Below are 21,661 nucleotides of genomic sequence, written 5' to 3' on the forward strand. Positions count from 1 at the left end.
CCCCCAAATTGGGAAAGAGGTGCCAATGCAGATACAGGAAGCCTTTACAACCCCAGCCAGACAAAACCCAGAAAGAACCTCTCCTCGCCATATGATAATCAAACTTCCAAACACACACACCAAAGAAAAAATATTGAAAGCAGTTAGACAGAAAAATCAAGTTACCTACAAAAGCAAGCCCATCAGGATTACAGCAGATTATTCAACACAAACTTTTAAAGCCAGAAGGGCCTGGAGTGATATATTCCAAGTTCTGAAAGATAACAACTGCCAACCAAGGCTACTTTATCCTGCAAAGTTATCCATTCAAATAGATGGAGAAATAAAGACATTCCATGACAAAAGCAGGTTAAAGGAGTATTTGAAGACAAAACCAGCTCTACAGAAAATACTTGATAGAATCCTCCACGCTGAAGAAAAGGAAAAGCACACATATAAGGAACCTAGAAAAAAAAGCAATACTCAAATACTAGTTAACAGAAGAGAGTGCAGGTAGAACCAGAAACACACACACACACACACACACACAAATGGCAAACAAAAATACACATCTTTCAATAATATCTCTTAATATCAACGGCCTCAATGCCCCAACGAAAAGACATAGATTTGCAGACTGGGTTAAAAAGCAGGATCCTACAATTTGTTGTCTCCAAGAAACTCACCTTTCTACAAAGGATAGACATTATCTTAGGATGAAAGGTTGGAAGATGGTGTTTCAAGCAAATGGGCCTAGAAAAGAAGCAGGGGTTGCTATCCTAATATCAGACAGGGTAGACTTTAGTCCGACGTTAGTCAAGAAAGATAAGGAAGGTCACTTTATATTGATTAAGGGCACACTCCTACAGGAGGACATTACAATCCTAAACATATATGCCCCTAACATGAGGGCTCCCAAATTCATCAAACAAACACTACTAGAACTAAGGTCACAGATAACACCAAACACAGTGGTGGTGGGTGACTTTAACACCCCACTCTCATCAATTGACAGGTCATCCCGGGAAAGAATAAACAGAGAGGCATCTGGACTAAATGAGGTCATAGAAGGAATGGACTTAACAGATATATACAGGACATTTCATCCAAAGGCTGCAGAATATACATTCTTTTCAGCAGCACATGGAACATTCTCTAAAATAGACCATATATTAGGACACAAAAAAAATCTTAACAAATTCAGGAAAATTGAAATAATTCCTTGCATTCTATCTGACCACAATGGAATTAAACTACAAATCAGTAGCAAGAAAGGCTATAGAGCATACACAAATTCATGGAAACTAAACAATACACTACTAAATGATGAATGGGTCAATGAAGAAATCAAATGGAAATCAAAAAATTTAGAGTCAAATGATAATGAGAACACAACATACCAAAATCTCTGGGACACAAGGAAGGCAGTTCTAAGAGGTAAATTTATAGCCTTGAGTGCCTATATTAAGAAATTAGAAAGGTCGCAAGTAAACGACCTAATGCTTCGCCTTAAAGCCTTGGAAAAAGAAGAACAAGGCAAACCAAAAATCAGTAGACGGGAAGAAATAATAAAGATTAGGGCAGAAATTAATGAAATAGAAACAAAAAGAACAATCCAAAGAATTAATGAAACAAAGAGTTGGTTCTTTGAAAGGATAAACAAGATTGATAAACCCTTAGCAAATCTGACCAAAAGAAAGAGAGAAGAGACACAAATTAATAAAATCAGAGATGAACAAGGTAACATCACAACAGATTCCAGAGAAATAAAAAAAAATCATAGGGACATACTATAAAAGCATATACTCCACAAAGTATGAAAATCTGAAAGAAATGGGTGATTTCCTTGATCTATATGACCTACCTAAATTAAATCAAAATGAGATTAATCACTTAAATAGACCTATAACAAACATGGAGATCAAAACAGTTATCAATAATCTCCCAACTAAAAAATGCCCAGGCCCTGAAGGATTCACTGCTGAATTTTACCAGACTTTTAAGGAAGAGCTAACACCATTGCTTCTTAAGCTTTTCCAGGAAATAGAAAAAGAAGGAATTCTACCAAACTCCTTCTATGAGGCCAGCATCACCCTGATACCAAAACCAGGCAAAGATAGAACAAAAAGAGAAAATTACAGACCAATCTCCCTCATGAACATAGATGCAAAAATTCTCAACAAAATATTGGCAAACAGAATACAAGAATATATCAAAAAGATCATTCACCCTGACCAAGTAGGCTTTATCCCAGAGATGCAGGGATGGTTCAACATACGCAAATTTATAAATGTAATACATTACATAAATGGGTTGAAGGACAAAAATCACATGATCATCTCATTAGATGCAGAGAAAGCATTTGACAAAATCCAACATCCCTTCATGATAAAAGTCCTACAGAGACTGGGAATAGAAGGAACATATCTCAATATAATAAAGGCTATTTATGATAAGCCTACAGCCAACATATTACTAAATGAGGAAAAACTGGAAGCTTTTCCACTAAAATCAGGAACAAGACAAGGGTGTCCACAGTCCCCACTTTTATTTAATATAGTTTTGGAAGTCTCAGCCATAGCAATAAGGCAAGAGACACACATAAAAGGGTTACAAATTGGAAAGGAAGAAATCAAGTTATCATTATTTGCAGATGACATGATTCTATACATAAAGGACCCTAAAGACTCTACTAGCAAGTTGTTAGAGCTGATCAACACCTACAGCAATGTAGCAGGATACAAAATAAATACACAGAAATCAGTAGCCTTCATATATGCTAACAACAAACACACAGAGGATGAAATCAGAAAATCACTCCCATTCACAATTGCATCAAAAAAATAAAGTACCTTGGAATAAACCTAACCAAGGAAGTAAAGAATCTATACAATGAGAACTTTAAAACACTCAAGCGAGAAATTGCAGAAGACACTAGAAAGTGGAGAAACATCCCTTGTTCCTGGATTGGAAGAATCAATATCGTGAAAATGGCAATCTTACCTAAAGCAATCTACACATTTAATGCAATCCCTATCAAAATTCCAAAGGCTTTCTTCATGGAAATAGAAAAAACAATCCAAAAATTCATTTGGAATCACAAAAAGCCTCGAATATCTAAAATAATACTGAGCAACAAAAATGAGGCTGGTGGTATCACCATACCTGATTTTAACCTATACTACAGAGCCATCGTAACAAAAACAGCATCTTACTGGCACAAAAACAGACATGTAGATTAGTGGAACAGAATAGAGGACCCAGATGTAAGCCCAAGTAGCTATAGCCACCTGACATTCGATAAAAATGCCAAAAATACTCATTGGAGAAGAGACAGCCTCTTCAGCAAATGGTGTTTTGAAAACTGGATATATTATCTGCAGAAGGATGAAAATAGATTCTTCTCTCTCGCCATGCACAAGAATTAAGTCCAAATGGATTAAAGACCTTAACATCAGACCGGAAACTCTGAAATTGCTAGAGGAAAAAGTAGGGGAAATCCTTCAACATATTGGTCTTGGCAAAGACTTTCTGAATACAACCCCAATTGCTCAGGCAATTAAAACCACAGATTAACCACTGGGACCTAATGAAATTACAAAGATTTTGCACCGCAAAGGACACAGTGAAAAAAGCAAAGAGGCAACCTCCAGAATAGGAAAAAATCTTCGCCAGCTATATATCTGATAGAGGATTAATATCTAGGATATACAAAGAACTCAAAAAGTTAAATAATAAGGAATCAAACAAGCCAATCAAAAAATGGGCTATGGAGATAAATAGAGAGTTCTCAAAGGAAGAAATACAAATGGCATATAAGCATCTAAAAAAATGTTCTACGTCACTAGTCATCAGGGAAATGCAGATTAAAACTACATTGAGATTCCATCTCACTCCTGTCAGATTGGCCACCATCATGAAAACAAATAATCATAAATGTTGGCGGGGATGTGGAAAAAAATGAACCCTTCTACACTGCTGGTGGGAATGCAATCTGGTCCAGCCATTGTGGAAAACAGTGTGGAGGTTCCTAAAACAGCTAGAGATTGATCTACCATATGACCCAGCTATAGCACTCCTAGGCATATAGACTCATCACATTTCCTTAGAAGTACATGCTCAACCATGTTTATTGCTGCTCAATTTATAATAGCTGGGAAATGGAACCAGCCTAGATGTCCTTCAACAGATGAGTGGATAATGAAGATGTGGCACATTTATACAATGGAGTTCTAGTCAGCGGTAAAGAAAAATGAAGTTATGAAATTTGCAGAAAAATGGATGGACCTGGAAAGTATTATACTAAGTGAGTAACCCAGACCCAGAAAGCCAAGTGCCACATGTTCTCTCTCATATGTGGATCCTAGCTACAGATGACTGGGCTTCTGCGTGAGAATGAAAATACTTAGTAGCAGAGGCCAGTAAGTTGAAAAGGAGACATAAAGGGTAGAGAAAGGAAGAGGGGAGGATACTTAATAGGTTGATATTGCATATATGTAATTACAATGATTGTAATAGGGAGGTAATATGATGGAGAATGGAATTTCAAATGGGAAAGTGTGGGGGTGGGGAGGGAGTGAATTACCATGGGATATATTTTATAATCATGGAAAATGTTAATTAAAAAAAAAAAAGTAGCTCATACAAAGTGATCAGCCATGTAAATTTACAGTAAACACACTGATCCAAACTGTGTAAATATTTTGGTTAAACCAGATTTAAATAGACATATACAATTCTGTTTTGATCTTTAGTTCATACAGTAGCCTAAAGAATAATTTTAATTTTATGTTTTTAAATTTAGGTAGCAAGAGGGAAAGTAGAATCCTAATCCCAATTTTATCAATATTCCAGATGCAGAGATAGGAGGACTGTCATGAGTTCAAGGTCACCCTGAGACTTCACAGTAAATTCCAGGTCAGCCTGGGCTAGAGTGTGAGATCCTACTTTGCCCCCCCCCCAAAAAGAATAAAAGAATGTAAGACATATTTTCTATGGTGTTAATTCTTCAAAATTTATTTTTCAGATTGTGGAAGATGAGTACTCACATAAAAAGCACCTCACATTAAAAAAAAAAAAAGGAAACATCAAAACAAAAATAGAATATAGCTTTCAACTGAAATAAGTTGATCCACATCTAAACTATTAATCATACCATTTCAGGTTAAAAAAATAATTTAAATACCTACCAAATTTTAAACCAAAATTTAAATACCTACCAAAACCACTTAATTTCTTTCTTCTTCTTTTTTTTGAGGTAGCTCACTCTAGCTCAGGCTGACCTGGAATTCACTATGTAGTCTCAGGGTGGCCTTGAACTCACAGCAATCCTCCTACCTATGCCTCCCGAGTGCTGGCACTGAAGGCATGTGCCACCATACTTGGCAAAACCACTTAATTTCTTTACCTCATTTACCTACCCTACATTTTATGTACTACTCAAATATTTTCCATTTCTACTGATTTGTAACTCTGCAAAATTTCACAGCATGTCTTAATGAATTCAGGCTAGGCTACTGTAGTCAATGAAATGAAGGAGTATTGTACTTCTGCACTCTACTTGGCTAGGGAGCTAATGGACAAACAGGGGTTCAATATAAATTTTCTGAACTAATAACTACATTTCCTATTCCACTAAATTTATAAGCTGTGCCCTTTTGGCTTTCCTGATCTAGGTGTGTACCCACTCCTCTCTTCCTCTCTCCTCTATAGCCCTCCCCCCCCATCTCTTGGTCTCCCTTGCTATCTCCATGGCACATGCACTTACCATCTTCTTCTTCAACCTCTCTCATTAAAGTTTTAGACCTCCCCAAATAAAATTCATAGTTGTATCACAGTAAAAACAAACACACAAAAGATCAACAATATCCAATCTAATCTAATAATCTTTATAAAAGAAAAAGTTTTATTTATTTATTTGAGAGAAAGGGAGAGACAGAGAGGCAGATAGAGAGAATGGGCACGTCAAGGTCTCCAGCCACCACAAACTAGTGCATCTGGCTTACATGAGTCCTGGGGAATCAAACCTGGGTTCTTGGGCTTTGCAGGCAAGCGCATTAACCACTAAGCCATCTCTCCAGTTCCCAACAGTTTGCTTAACTAAGTGTGGCAGTGAGGCATAGGGGCTCACTTGAGAGGCTGAGGCAGGAGGTTCACCTTGAGTTCCAGGCTAGATATGTAGTTAGTTCCAGGCCATCCTGGGCTACAGAGTAAAACTGTATCAAAAAAAAAAAAAAGAACAAAACAAATACACACACACACACACACAAAAAAACAAAAAACAAAAAAACAAACAAAAAGCAAGTGTGGAAAGGGAGCCATACTTTTCTCAAATGTAAACATACTGTGATCATATGGTGATCTTATTAAATGAATGTGGTGATTCACCACATCTAAGGCAGGGTCTGAAACTTGTAGGAATAACAAAAACCCAAGTGATGGCAATGCTACTTGGTTGGTCTGTGTTCCATATTGTGTAACAAGGTCTGAAAGCACATAGTTCTGACAAACAGTAAGTGTTCAGCATGACCTGGTATTGTTCTACTAAGGGCTAGGGAGATGGCTCAGTGGTTAAATGAGGCTCCTTGCAAAACCTGGTCCCATGTTTGATTCCCCAGTACTCCACATAAAGACAAATGTACAAAGTGGTATGTGCATCTGGAGTTCAAACACAGTGGCATAGCAAAGGTGTGGAGCATCCATTTACCAACTGTCCATTTCCAAAGGGAGCCTACATACATTTGCAAAATGAGAGGTAACACAATTAAAGTGTATTAACCAAATATAAATATTCAGAGCATAATCAACTTATAAGTTTCTCAAGACAGATACGATACTTAGCTAAAATAGTCTTAGAAGACTTCTTTATCAGACAAAACAGTGAAAAAGTGAGGAAGAACAGAAAGACTACAACATCTATCAGCTAACATGAAATAGCATTCTCATGCAAGAAACATGATATAATGTACAGACTGTATACTCTGAAGTGAGTAAGACCTGAGTTCAAATCCTGGTGTTATGAAAACATCATTATGTTGCAAGCTCTATTTCATATATATATATATTTTTTTTTTCACCATATATTATCTTATTTCAACCTTGTAAGTCTATATCAGTGTCCTTAATTTACAGTTAAGAAAAAGTGAGAAGAGGGGTAGGTAGCTTGCCTAAGTGACACTTTCAACAAATAAATGGAAGCACAGCTCATTTACCATTATTATGAGAGGAGTTTTTGCAACTGTAATTTCTCATCTTACATACAATATTGCACAATAACCATGTAATAACCAAGTGCTTGAAACATAATTATGGGCCTCTGATAGCTAATCCACTTGTCTTCAAAGATGAACTACACAATGAGATTTTCAGTGGACAAAAATGAATAGAATTTGACCCTATTGTACAATATATATGATGAACACCTTAATTTAGAACTCACCTGTATGATGTTTGGCATGTCGCAGAAGTTGTTTCTGGAGCCTGAAGAGTCGTCCACAGGAAGGATGGGGACACACATATTTCTTTTTCAGCAAATGCTGGTATTTAATGTGGTGCTAAAACAGCAAGAGTTAAGTGAAAAGTGGTAAAAAATTAAGTATCCCCAAAGTTGTTCTTTGCTATATCAAATGTTCTGAAGGAGAAACAAAACAATTAGTAAATGGCTGGGGAGGCAGTGTGGTAAAGTGGTGAGGAACACAGGCCATGGAGATACAGACGTAGGTTCCAGCCTGCACCTGTCATTCCCTAGCAATGCGATCTTAGGACATGTACTTAGTTTTTCAAGCCCCAGTTTTCCTTTGTAAAAAGAGATGATGAGGGACTAGGGAGATGGTTCAACGGTAAGAGCACTTGCTGCAGAAGCATGAGGTGCTGAGTTCAAACCTCAGCACCCATGTGAAAGTCAAGTGTGGCATGCATGCCTGTAATGCCTGAGCTGAGAGGGACACTGGCTCACAGGGCAGCCAATCTGACCAAAAATATATCAGCTCTAGCTTCACTGAGAGAATTATGGTGATAAAGTGGGAGAGTGATAGAGGAGGGCATGATGTTCTCCTATGGCTTCCGCATGTCATATGACATAAACACACATGAAAATTGTCTCAAAGTTCTCCAAAGATAAAGAGATATAGTTTATAGTATATAGTACAGAAAACAGCACATACCAGAAGAACTGTAGCTATCTTCATTGTAATAGAACTACAATTCAAAAGAATTGTGCACATGGTATATTTGCTGCTGAAGGCCAAGCAGGCATTTCCTAACAGTAATTCACTTTCCTGCTTTCTGCCAGACCCCATATAAGCTGATGCAAAACACATTAAAAAGAAAAAATCTATTTATTCACTCAAGAAAAATGAAGGTCAAATTTAACAAAGTTCTATTATTTATTTTGCAAAATCTTAAAAGAAATCATTGGATTAAACTGCTTAATTAATTTTTCTAATAGGTATTAAAAACCAAAACTGTTATTCTCAGCTAGGCGTGGTGGCATGTGCCTTTAATCCCAGCACTTGGGAGACAGTGGTAGGAAGATCGCCAGTGAGTTCGAGGACACCCTGAGACAACGTAGTGAACTTCAGGTTAGCCTTGGTTAGAGACCCTTCCTCAAAAAACAAAACAAAACAAAAATGTTCTCCCCTACCTTGGTGCACTGTTATAATCACCTCTTATGTTTATACCACTTGAGAAATTCAATATTTGGGTTCAGATAACTTTAAGGGTTTTTGTTTTGTTTTGTTTTGTTTTGTTGTTTTTTTTTTACTTTAAGGTTTTTTTTTGAGGTAGGGTCTTACTCTAACCTAGGCTGACCTTAAACTTATGGCAATCCTCCTATCTCTGCCTCCTGAGTGCTAGGATTAAAGGTGTGCACTACCATGCCCAGCAGGGCTTTTTTTTCCCTTCAGTAGAATGTGCTATAGTTTAGATGTATCTCTGGAAGTTCATGTGTTGGCAATTAGTTGTCAATGCATGTTGGCAAGCAGAGCCTAATGGAAAGTGTTTAAATGCTCCTCACTCATGAATAGATTCCAGAACCCAGTCTCAAATGTTCTATTATAGAAACACAAAGAGAGATTAAGACAGAATAAGTGATATAATTCTATTACTTTAAATATCTGGAATTAGCAGAAAACATTGTAGTGAACATTAACTTTTTTCTAAACAACAGCAAACTCAGAAACAAGTGTCAGATTTTGCTATGAATATATAATATGGGGAAATAATCATACTTAATTGGGTACTCAAGGCAATTTGAAAAATAATTTGATAGAAATTTTCTTATTCAGAAATCAAGTTAAAGATCAATTGTTTATTTTGTATTTTAACAAAATGAGCTTTATATTTGTAGGAGCTCATTATGTGAACAGTAAAATGAATTAAGTATTTTTATCAAGGAGTACTTTTTTTCTAATAGAATTTTACAATATCGCAAATAGACTTAAATCACATTTGGCTTTTGTACTTAAATTACCTTTCAAAACCTTATTTTTGTGTTCAATAAGGATTCATCAACAACAATAAGGAAGATTTTTCTTACTATTATGCTGATGTTTATGAAGCCCATGCCAGCCAAGGTATGCTAAGGAATGAGGACAATGGAGCACAACTTGCAAAGCTGTCTTCTACAATGCCACTAACCTGCAGGTAGCGAGGGTGAGCAAGAACAGTGCCACATCCTTCCATCTCGCAGCGGACATACTGGATTGGAGGCTTTTTTCTATTAGAAAATTTAGAGAATAGTTAGCAACAGGAAAGTGGCACTCTATACTGAAATAGTAACTGTAACAATTAGAAAAATCTGTACTAACAAAAGTTATATAGAATTTATATTAAGGAAATAGAAAAATGCTGAACATTTGATAGTTTAAAAGCAGCACAAGTAAGCCAGCAAAGAAGTAGGAATAAGTTTTTAGCAATCTCAGTGTCTTGCAATGACAATAGAAACACACTATCTATCAGTGCATTATGGACCTGAAGGAAATTCTTAAGTAGGCCATGCCTGCTCTGCATTATGAAAGCCAAGCCAAGAGAAGTGCCTAGCACCAGAAACAAGGTGCAGAACAACATGAGTACAATTTCCTCACCTCCTTTTAGGTAATCGTGGGCTTTTGTCATCTTTTCGCCTTCTTCCTCTCCTATAATTTAAGAAAGAGCAATTGACAAACATTCCAGAGGGAACCTTAAGAGGTGAAGAATGGCTTAAAGTGTACTCTCAAGGCCAAAGAACAAGTGGCAGACACAAAGGCTAAGGCAGAGTATAAAATGCCAAGACATCTGGTTTATAAAGTAAGACTTTACTCTCAAAGTCATTTTACTTTCACACTGCTTAGCATCACAGATTAAATACGTATTCTCTATAAACTCTCTCAATGCTCTTATGATGTAATGACAAGTTCATCACCTAAATGTAATCAATTTTAAAAGGTATAAAGAGGGTCTATTATCCTGAAATAACCTATAACCTTAAAAAATTACACTTTCCTTGCAACTGAAGGCAAAAGCCCAGCCACATAATCCATCTTATTTCTGCAATGGAAAGTGGTTGCCATGTGAATGTTTTTTTACCCAATTAAGATTATTACATTATCTACTTTATTTGATCTTATTTGACAGACTTTATTTGTATTGTCTGCATTCCTTAGCACACACTCTCCTTTGCTCATTTGGACTTCTGAGATGAGGCTCTCCAATGAAACTGTTAAAGTTACCTAATGCCATTAATTCCACCCCGCCTCAAAGCACAGCTTTTTTTTTTTTTTTTTTTTTTGAAAAACCCACCTCAAGTCTCAGGCTGGAGATTTTTGAAAAAATGTTTTCTTTCTTTCTTTCTTTGCAAGCAGAGAGAAACGGACAGAGAATGGGCATGCCAGGGCTTCTAGTCACTATAAACAAACTCCAGATGCATACACCACTTTGTGCATATGACTTTATGTGGATACTAGGAAACTGATCTCAGGTCATTAGGTTTTGCAAGCAAGCACCTTAACTACTGAGCCATCTCTTCTGCCTTGTAATTTTTTTCTTTGAAAAACATTTTTTTTTTGTATTTACTGTGTAGAATGTGTGATATATGTGGCCCATACACACATACACAGAAGCCAGAGGAACTCTCAGTAACTCTTCTGTTTTATTTTCTACTAAACCTGGAGCTCACCCTTTTTCAGTTCAGCTGGCTGAATAGTGAGCCCCAGTAATCCTCCTGTCTCTATCTGCCTCAGGGCTGGGGTTACAGGCATGTGTGCCCATTCCAGGCTTTTCTCATGGATGCTGGAGATCAAACTCAGGTCCTCATGCTTGCATAGCAGGTGTTCTTACCTGCTGAGCATCTCCTCAGCTCCTCTATATCTTGAAGTATGCTCAGGCCAACATCCCCCCTTATACTCTTACCCTCTGTATGTTAGTGGCTACCATATGTTAGATTTTCACTTGTAACAGAAGCTGCCTACTCACTTCCTAGGAGGTTCCTCATCTTCCCTAATTTCATTCTCTTCTTCTTTCACCTCTACTTCTACTTCTACTTTAATTTCCTTCTTTTCTTTTTCTTCTTTCACTTTCCCTGATTTTCTTCGTGGCTTTGGGGTTTCCCTGAAAACAACAAAAGCAATTTAGCACTGGTATTCCAACAAAGGCTTTTTCTAAGGTGGAATATGACACCTGGTTAAACGTTAAGGCTTATCACTGACTTATAACACAATGATTCTCAACATAAGAACTGCAATCCCCAATCAACTGTTGCTCACCATGCTTAGTCATGATATATATTTGATACTTATGAATCCCCACGCTATAGATGCCTAAAAAAAAGTCAAATCTCACTATAGCTCTAAAAGAAATACAATATTGAGTTAAAAAAAAAAACCCAACACACCCCCAAATCATGATAACTTGTTAAAACATGCACAAATCTAACAATTTGTTCATGCTCGAGTGAAATTTCGATAAATCAAAGAAAGCACTGCCATGAGTGGTAAGATGTTAGATTTTCAAAGCAAGTTCATGATCACAAATTAAAATTACTATTATATCTATCTGGCTTGGCAGCATGACAACTTTTTTACAAAAGTATTTAACAGTGCTTTCCTAATATATTTTTCACTGACTGACATGCATATAACAAAACCTGAAACATGCCTTTCTAAATGGGGTTTGTAGGTTTCATCTCTTGGGTCATCTTTGAATGGTATTTCCTCTTCACTGATCAACATCTCTTCTTCTTCCTCTTCCTCATCACTACTAAAATTAAGCAAAGAGAAATGACAAATTCTGGTTGCAAGGATAATGTCTAATTGGATTGTACTTGGGATGTATTTAGAGGTACAGCCAAAAATTCAGAGTCAGTTATTTAAAATTTCCATCCTTATGATCTAGTTGGGTTACAATCTAGCTGACTTATTCTAAATAACAATGAGAACCCAAACAATATAAAGCCTAGAAATGCTATGACTTTATTAAATAAAGATGGCAGATAACTGTTCTGTGAACTAGGAAAAATAACTGACCCTGTAACCGTCTGTCTGCTAATGTCTTATGTCACAAAAACTTATAACAATGCACCATAGAAGGTACTGACAAAGTTTTAAAACCTGGTCCAAACACTGCAATTTCACAATGGTGCCCAGCATGGAATGAGCTCAACAAAGAAGGTATATATAAGATCATGTATACAATGTAAATTGTCAAAGCCAATTTCACTAATAGCTCTATCAAATAAATCTTATCAAATAAAAAACTTCTGAATCATTTAATGTGATTCAATACTCAAAGGATTAAGTATGAAATAAGAAAACTTTTTACCTAATGCCACCGGGAGACTGATGTTCTTCCACAACTTCTAGGAAAATGAAATTTAAAAAAAGTTAATTCTCTCTACACAGCCAATAGACTTAAGTCCAATTAGTGTATGAAGTTATAGAAATGGAGATTATCTACAATCTTTCTCCTATATTTAGGTCAATGTTCAACATTACCCTTAAAATTAAAAATCAACCAGGAATGAAGCAACCAGAGTCTTCTAGCACTGTACCATAATCAAGTTGATCTGTAATTGGTTCTGATTTGCAGATGAGCTGTAATGAGCCAGTCTTGGACCGAGAGCTTCGAGTATTCTCAGTATCTCGAAGACGAGGGATGGATGTCCTGCTGCTGCTACGCCAGCCCCGGCTGGGTCTAGCTGCAGCAATAGAAGCTTCCTGAGGGAGGACAGACTCGTCGTCTTCTTTCTCTTCCTTGGGATCTAGATAAAAACATAGTCAACCAATAATCATCCCTTTATATCAATAATTGTAAATTCAGTCCCCCCAAAAGATGAATGTCTTCTAAAGCAAAAAAAAAAAAAAAAAACAAAAAAAAACTTTTACTGAGATAACAGACACAAGATGAAAAGATACTTAAGTAACATTCTGGACACTGAGCCAGGAGAATCATGAATTTCATGCCTGAGCCGAGTTAGCTACACAGTGACATTGTCCTTAAACAAACAAACAAAAAAGCTGGGTGACTGGGTGTGGTGGCACAGAGATAGCAGGATCACTGGGTCAAAAAACAAAACAAAACGACATCAACAAAAAATGGAGGGTCTAGACTGAATTAGGAAGATCTCGAATTAGAGGCCAGCCTGGACCACACAGTCAATTCCAGGTTAGCCTGGACTAGAAGTGAGACCCTATCAAATAAATAAACAAACAAACAAAAAAAAAAAAATCAAGGGCTAAGGATGTAGTTCAGGAGCAGAAGCCTTTCAGTTACACGTACACCTAAGAAACAAGCCAAACAGCTGAAACAAAAAAACAACCAATGTGATGCCATTACCCTAAGCAAAATGCCTTGTTACAGGTACTAATTTTATATTGTCTTAAAGGATACTGTACACAGAATAGATCCCAATAATTTAACTCAGTGATTTCTAACCATTAATACTAAGTTAGTTAAAAGTAACCAGAGGCCAGGTGTGGTGGCATATGCCTTTAATCCCAGCACTTGGGAGGCAGAGGTAGAAGATCACTATGAGTTCAAGACCAGCCTGATAGTGAATTTCAGGTCACCCTGGGCTAGAGTGAGACCCTACTTTGGAAAACCAAAATAAATAAAAATAATGATGAAGACCAGAGATATTAAGTACCAAAAAGAAAGAACAATAGGATCTATATGTTTAGCAACTAAACAATGTTACAAAGAATTACTAACAAGGATTTTCCTAACAGAGCCTTTCCTTGAACCTAAGTTTTACTTATAACCACAACCTGACTAAATTAATCTACAGAACAGGTTCCACAGCAAAGTCTAGTTCCAATGTTGTTCTTTCAGCTATCCTTGAGATACTACACATAGGCAGTACACATGCAGAATTTTATTACCCTAAATTTTCTCACATTTTGTGGTTATTTCATCCTCTTCTAAATAACAATGAAATGCTTAGCATTAAAAACTGGCTTTCAAGGCTAAGGAAGTAAAGATCAGCTGATAAAGTGCTTTCCTCACAAGCATGAAAAACCAAGTTTGATCTCCAGTATCCATTAAAGATAACTGGCATGGTGGTAGTTGCTTGGCATGATGGTATAAACCTATATAATCCCAGTGCTGAGGAGGTAGAGACAGAATTCTAGGGGCTCACTTGCCAGTCAGTATATTTGGTAAGCTCCATGCCAATTTGTCCTCTGTCCACCACATGTACACACATCTGCACATACAAGAACATGCATATATATACACACAGTCATACATTAAAAGAAAAAGAAACTGGTTTTGTATCAGTACAGAGGTAGTAGATAAACACAGTTTACATTAGAAATGAACCCACTTAAGAGAATGGAATATTCTTTTAATAATGTCACAATAAAAAAACCTTTTGTAATAACATAAAACTTAAGGTCACAGGAGGATATCACATAAATGTAAGACAATTTTCTATATGGCAAAATTTAACAGAAGCAAAATCTAATAGCCAAGTGAAAAATGACACCTCAGTAAAAATGACTACAAACAAAAATCTTAATACATTTATAATGGCACTCAAATAACAGTACAATATCACTTTTTATCTATCATTTTTGTAATCACCCAAAGGTTAACAATATATGGTATTAGCAAGATAGAGATGATAGTTTTGGTACCAGAAAGTCTCCTGTGCATATATCTCTGTGATGTGGTTCTACCATCAAGAGGTATTCTTTTTCACTTCATTCTGGTTTGTGTCCTTTTCAGTGTAGTCAGTTTCAATGTAGTCCACTGGTAAAAAATTCTGAGTCCTGTCAATCTCCTAGGTGAACTATTAAGTGTCTAAGATCTCAAATAAAATGGCTCTCCACTTACTTATTAGTATGTCTATTCAAGAGAATTCTGGGTCACCTGACTGAATTTACAAATTACACATCTAATCTCTTTTAAACAGCTTTCCTGTCATATTCTGCTGTAAGCATACAAAATCTTTGTGGACTAACATCTTTCTTTCTATTATCAAACTCTGGTTATTTTTTGCTAAGCAATCCATTCCTCTATTTCTTTCTTCTCACTTTTTTTTTTTTTAAACAAGCAGCAAGGAGAAATCAGGTTGCACCTTCTACACATTGCCTGAAAATCTTAGGTAAACATCCAAGTTTCTTCCTTACAAATATGAGCAAAAATAACTTGGTCCCACTATCCAAAATGTACATATACTAAGGTCTTCCTAGAGGTCTTTAATGCCAACCCTCTCCTCAAGGTGACCTGCACTGCCTGAAGAAGGACCTCACAATACACCCAGACACCATCCCTGTCCAAGTCCAATGCTATACTTTCACAGTTTTGGTTTTTTGGTACACTCACTTCCAGTATGGTAGTTTCCTAGAGCTGTCATTAAAAAAAAAAATGATTGCAAAGGTCGATTTACCTGTAAATATACCATTTCCAAATGTCCCACTCACAGGTACACACTCAAGTTAGGACTTCAGGACCTTTTGGGAGAAGTAATTCATTCACTCCATAAAGGTGTTTTACCAGTATTAGACAAAATACACTTTGTCTTACAGTCAAGAGGAAGCTCCATGACTGCAGGGAAAAGCATGGAATACAGAGGCTGGACAACACCTATCACAGCAGCAGGAGAGGGAGCCAAACTAACACTGACAAGCTAGGGCTAATAAACCCCAAGGGTCCACCAGCAAGGCTCCTCCTCCCAAACTGTCACCAGCTGGGGAGCAAGCATTCAGAACACGTAAGTTTACAGGGGACACCTAATTTGAACCTCCACAAGGGTCAATCAGAACACGATAGGTAATACAGACAGGCCTTAACATCATTCCATTTATACTTTTACAACTTTATAGTGATGTAAAAGCAATATTCAATAGAGAAGTTAGTAGGTAAGGGTTTTGAACTTTCCCTGGGCAATTGATATGTGGTAGAATACTGTGGTGGTTTGATTCAGGAGCTCCCCACCCCATAAACTTAAGACATTCTGAACGCTGGGTTCCCAGCAAGTGGAGATTTGGAAATTAATGCTTCCTGGAGGGAATGTATTATTGGGGTGGGCTTATGGGTATTATAGCCAGTTTCCCCTTCCCAGTGTTTAGCACACACTCCTGTTGCTATGGTCCACATTATGTTGGCCAAGTTATGATGTCCACCCTCTGCTCATGTCGTTTTCCCTGCCTTCATGGAGCTTCCCCCTTGAGCCAGTAAGCCAAAAATAAACCCTCCCTACCCCCCCATCCCCGCAAGCTGCTCTTGGTTGGGTGAATTGTAACAGTAATGAGAACTTGACTGCAATAGTGAAGTGGTACCAAGGAGTGGTATTGCTTTGACCTTTTGGAGCTGATTTTCAAGAGGACTGTGGCAGGATTTGAAGCCTTAGCCCAAAAGATGCCTTGCAATGCTGTAAGTACAGCTTGGTGGACTATTCTGGCCAGAGTGGGAAGACCTGAATGCAGTAAGAACTATGACTATGGACTGTGAGGTTTGGCTTATGAGGGTGAGAAAGAGCTTTGCTTGGAGTGGGCTAGCTGTTTGTGTGAGAAGCTTACTGTTATGCCTGCGTCCTGAGAAGTTGTGCAGGGTTGCTTTGCGTAGAAATGGTGTGAGCAGAGGGATATGGCACAGAAAGAAAAATCTTTAGAGTGAACTGTTACCCATTCAGCTGCAGTTGAGAGGTTACAACCTTTGAGAATGGGCAATAGGAAGTACAACGTAGACTCTTTTGGAGGGGCCTGAGTGCTCAAGGAATATCCTTTTCTCCAAAGTCTGCTTTATTTCCCCCTGGATTAACAAACTGGCACCCCTGCCTGGTATTGTGGAGTATGAGAAATGCAGGTAAGAGAAGGTCATTGAGTTTGCAACATGGTCTTGTGCTTTGGAAATGGCCATGGGCAGTGTGAAGCAGGTTTGCTGGTTGCCTGGAGACCCCATGGAGCCATGAGGATGAACTGAATTGCAGTGGACATGCCAGGACCACGAGATGGCTGCTAAGGAAAGCTGCCAGCCTTGATAAAAAGTTTCCCAGGACTGTGAGTAGCCTAGCTGGAGGGGCAGAATTGAAATACCAGAGACCTATGGCTTGTTTGAATTATCAGACTTAGAAATTTGTCACTGGCTAGAATTGTTGGACTTGGAATTACAGTTTGATGTCTGCCCTGGTTGTTCTGTATTTCTCTGCCATGCCCAATGCTATCTTTTGCAGTGTGAATGCTTATTCTGTGCCATTATGGTTTTTTTGAGATTATTTTTTGGAATTATGGCTCAGTTAAAAGATCTTGTACTATGGGGATATGTGAACAACATTGGAATTGATAAAAACTATAGGGAATTTTAAAGTTGAATGCATGCATTGCATTTTATATCATGTATGGTTATCAGCTTATGGGAGCCAGGGGTGGAATGTGGTGGTTTGATTTCAGGTATCCTCCATAACTTAAGATGTTCTGAATGCTAAATTCCCAGCTGATGGAGATTTGGAAATTACCACCACCTGGAGGGAATGTATTGTTGGGGTTGGGCTTATGGATATTATAGCCAGTTTCCCCTTCCCAGTGTTTGGCACACACTCCTGTTGCTATGGTCCACATTATGTTGGCCAGGGGGTGATGCCCACCCTCTACTTATGTCATTTTTCCTGCCATCATGGAGCTTCCCCCTTGAGCCCATAAGCCAAAATAACCAACCCCTTCGCGGCCCCTCCCCTCACCCCCTGCACACACAAGCTGCTCTTGGTTGGATGACTTCTACCAGCAATGCAAACCTGACAACAAATACTTTCTGTCAATGATAGGAAGCAACAGCAAGCTGCAGCTCCCAGTCAGCACAGCAGAATAAATAACCACTACTCTGTGGTGTGCTGCAATGCTAAGCTATCATGTCTGGTTAAATGAATGTATCAACTGCACTTCAATATGCTGTTTCTTCTTGCAACAGAATTTATTGAGATAGAGTTCCATCATTAAGGTGAGAAACTTACATACAAAATAGTTGGGAGACTTTAATACTTCATTTTCAAGAATGTATAGAAAAACCTATCAGAAGCACAATGAGAAATAAGACTTAGGCAACATTGTAAAAAAATAGATGGAATTTATAAATTTCCCCACAGAACAGAATACCCAATCTTCCCATGCACATGCACACACAGGAGATTCTTTAGCACACGCAATACTATGTTAAGACAAACATCAATCCTCAATAAGCGTTTTACAGACCGAGTTTATGTAAGTATTGTGTTTTGTGACCACAATGGAATGAAACTGTAAATTGGTATCAGAAGGAAAAGAAGGAAATGAAGAAATAACAAATATGTGTAAATTAAGCAACCCATGTTTAAATAACAAACCAAGAAAGAAAGCACAGGGAAAATTATAAAGTATCTATAAAGTAAACAAAGAAATCATATAATATGCAGGACTACCAGTGAAAGCAGTGTAGAGGGAAATTTATAGACCTACAATGAAACAGGAAAAAAAAAATCATGTTTAATCAGTAACTTAACAACACACCTTACAGAACTAAGGGAGAAAATGAGGAATGTAAAGAAGAAAGCTCAATGAATAACTGTATTTCAACAAAGTACATGACAGAATTTAAAACCTTCCAGATATATAAACTGCAAAAATTAACTCCTGATAAAACAGAAAATCTGAGCAAACCTGAACAGTAAAGACAATGACTATAAACAACTTCTGAGTACTAAGGTCCAGGCTCAGGTTTCACTAAACTCCATAAAATGCTTAAAAGAGAATTAACTCAGCCATCCTCAAATTCTCAAAAACTTTAGGCTAGTATTATCTTATAAGGCTAGTATTATTCCCTGACCAAAGTAAAAAAAAAAAAAAAACAACCTTGCACACCAATATCTTCTGTAAAGCATGCAGCAATATAGTTGAGTGTGTCAACATAAATGCTCAAAATACAAAAGAAAAACAGTTATACAAGAAAAAAATGTAATCATGTCAAGAGACACAAAAACAAAATCAAACAAATACTCATGAGGATAACACAACAAAGCAGGAATAGAATAAAACTTCCTCAGCCTGAGAAGTCACTTACAAAACTCCCTGTGCTAATATCAGACTCAGTGGCAGAAGATGAACAGCTCTCCATCTAACATTGGCAACAAGTCAACAAACATCTCTACCTTTTTTCCAAAATTTATTTCATTGTAACATTATTCTAGAAGTGCCAGAGCCATCAGGTAAAGAAACACACACAGAAAAAGCAAAGATGGCATCCAAACTGGCAAAGTCAAACTATATTTGCAGATGAAATGATCTTATATAGCTGATTCTGATGGATTCCCTATCAAGGCAATATTCAAGTTCAGAAAAGTGGTAGAATATGATGAATAAATGCAATTCTACCTTATAAATATAATAGCAATGACTAATACAAACAAGGAAATGATACCCTTTGCAACAGAATTATAAGGAATAAAATACTCTAGTGTCTTACTCTTTACAGATGAGGAAAAGAGTAACTTCCTCATGCTCCCATATTAAGTTGTGGATTTCAGAATGGAACCCAATTATATAAGTCATTTCTGTAAGACATTAGTTGGGTTTCTTTTATTTGAATTTAGTTCTGAGAGTCAAATTGATTCTGATACTATCTCCCTGCCAGCTCCATCTTATCTCAAAGGTTAAGGGCTGGGTCTCAGAAATATCCTGGAACTCCCCTGCAAATCACAAGCCCCAGGTTTTCACAGTCTCTTCCTTGGGACCAACTATTTTTCTAGAGAAGATCACAAAATCAGGAGACAATAATGATAAAAAGAAAACCATGAAGAATATAAATGAAAAGACAGAAGAACAGGGCAAGAAGTGCAGGCCTAAAAGGTGAGTAGATTCTATACTCTGGATGCACCACGCCCCAGAAACCTCACATTCACTTATCTGGAAGCTCACTGAACCCAGTTCCCTGGGGTTTTTATGGAAGCTTCATTTAAGTAGGCAGGATTAACTCACTGGCCACTAGTGATTAACTTCTATAGCCCAAGGGTGAGGCTGGAAAGACCATAGTCATGTTCTGTGACCCATCCCTAAAGCTACTCCCAGACTACTAGACACCAGGCAGTTCATTAACATACAAGACCCATCACTATATTGTAAAGAATTCACAAATGCCCTGTTAGCTAGCCCAGAAAAATCACAAATCATTGTTTTAAGATACTAAGTTTAGGGTGGGTTATTGTGTAACAAATTAATAACCAAATTTTAATATTTATATCTGAATGCCTTTATTTACAAAATGACACATCAAAAGAAATGATTTCTAAGGCTGGAGAGATGGTTTAGTGGTTAAGGAACTTGCCTGCAAAGCCTAAAGCCCCAAGTTCAATTCCCTACTACCCAGGTAAGCCAGCTGCACAAGGTAGTGCATGTGTCCACATTTTTGCAGTGGCTAGAGACTATGACAAACCCATTCTCTCTCTTTTTCAAATAACTGAAGTAAATAAAATATTCAAAAATAAAAAAGGAAATGATTTCTAAAATCATATTCAACTCAGAAATGACTTGTCTGTCTGATTTGATGGGAAGAGTCTCCACACAACAGGTGTTAAAAGTGATCTGCAGGTTGGAGATGGCTCAGTAGTTAAGGCACTTGCCTGCAATGCCTAACAGAGTTCAATTCTCCAGTACTCATGTAAAACCCAACGCACAAAGTGGTGCATGTGTCTGGAATTGATTTGCAGTGGCTGGAGGCCCTGGTGTGCCCATTCTGCCTCTCTTCTTTCCTTTCTCTCTGCTTGCAAATAAATAAAAAAAAATATTTTAATAGAAAGTGATCTGCTTTGTGAGAATACAGGAGAAACTGAGTTTGTGATTTCATATTCACTGAACCACAAGTTTGAGGAAAATCAAAGAAACTACTGTTGCAGTTACCTTTTCATTGCTGGGACAAACATGTGACCAGGAGCTTATGGGAGGAGAGGGTTTACCTCAGGCTTACTGATTCTAGGGGGAAGCATCATCATGGTGGACTACCTAGCTCACTCCATCATACATCCATAGCAGAAAGATAAAGACCAACACAAGACAGCACAAATACTGGCTGCCTACACACTTTAGAATGAGGTTTAAGTTCTACCCCTAAGTGACATGACCCCTCAAGCAGGATTCTACCTACTACAGATTTAAACAGGAACTTTAATCTTAATCAAAATTCCCCCAGGCTACAGGGGCAAACATTTGCATTCAAACCACAACTACACAAACAAATGGAATAGTAA

The 21,661-nt window shown here is 37.5% G+C and overlaps 1 protein-coding gene across 4 annotated transcripts in view; it reads right to left on the bottom strand.

The window, feature by feature from the left end:
• Zfp91 (ZFP91 zinc finger protein, atypical E3 ubiquitin ligase) overlaps positions 1-21,661 on the bottom strand; it is a 42,848-nt gene that overhangs the window by 6,231 nt on the left and 14,956 nt on the right. The window contains exons 3-9 of one of the 4 annotated variants that reach the window (XM_045155739.1): positions 13,001-13,210; positions 12,772-12,805; positions 12,109-12,207; positions 11,428-11,562; positions 10,062-10,112; positions 9,616-9,694; positions 7,418-7,532 (exon numbers count right to left, since the gene is read on the bottom strand). In XM_045155739.1, coding sequence (XP_045011674.1) covers positions 7,418-7,532; positions 9,616-9,694; positions 10,062-10,112; positions 11,428-11,562; positions 12,109-12,207; positions 12,772-12,805; positions 13,001-13,210 — 723 coding nt within the window. Of the gene's footprint in view, positions 1-7,417; positions 7,533-9,615; positions 9,695-10,061; positions 10,113-11,427; positions 11,563-12,108; positions 12,211-12,771; positions 12,809-13,000; positions 13,211-21,661 lie in introns of all 4 variants that reach the window. The other 3 variants (XM_045155730.1, XM_004667707.2, XM_004667706.2) reach the window with 3 other exon arrangements.

Source organism: Jaculus jaculus, chromosome 1 (genome assembly GCF_020740685.1).
Source record: "Jaculus jaculus isolate mJacJac1 chromosome 1, mJacJac1.mat.Y.cur, whole genome shotgun sequence".
Classification (NCBI taxonomy): Eukaryota; Metazoa; Chordata; class Mammalia; order Rodentia; family Dipodidae; genus Jaculus; species Jaculus jaculus.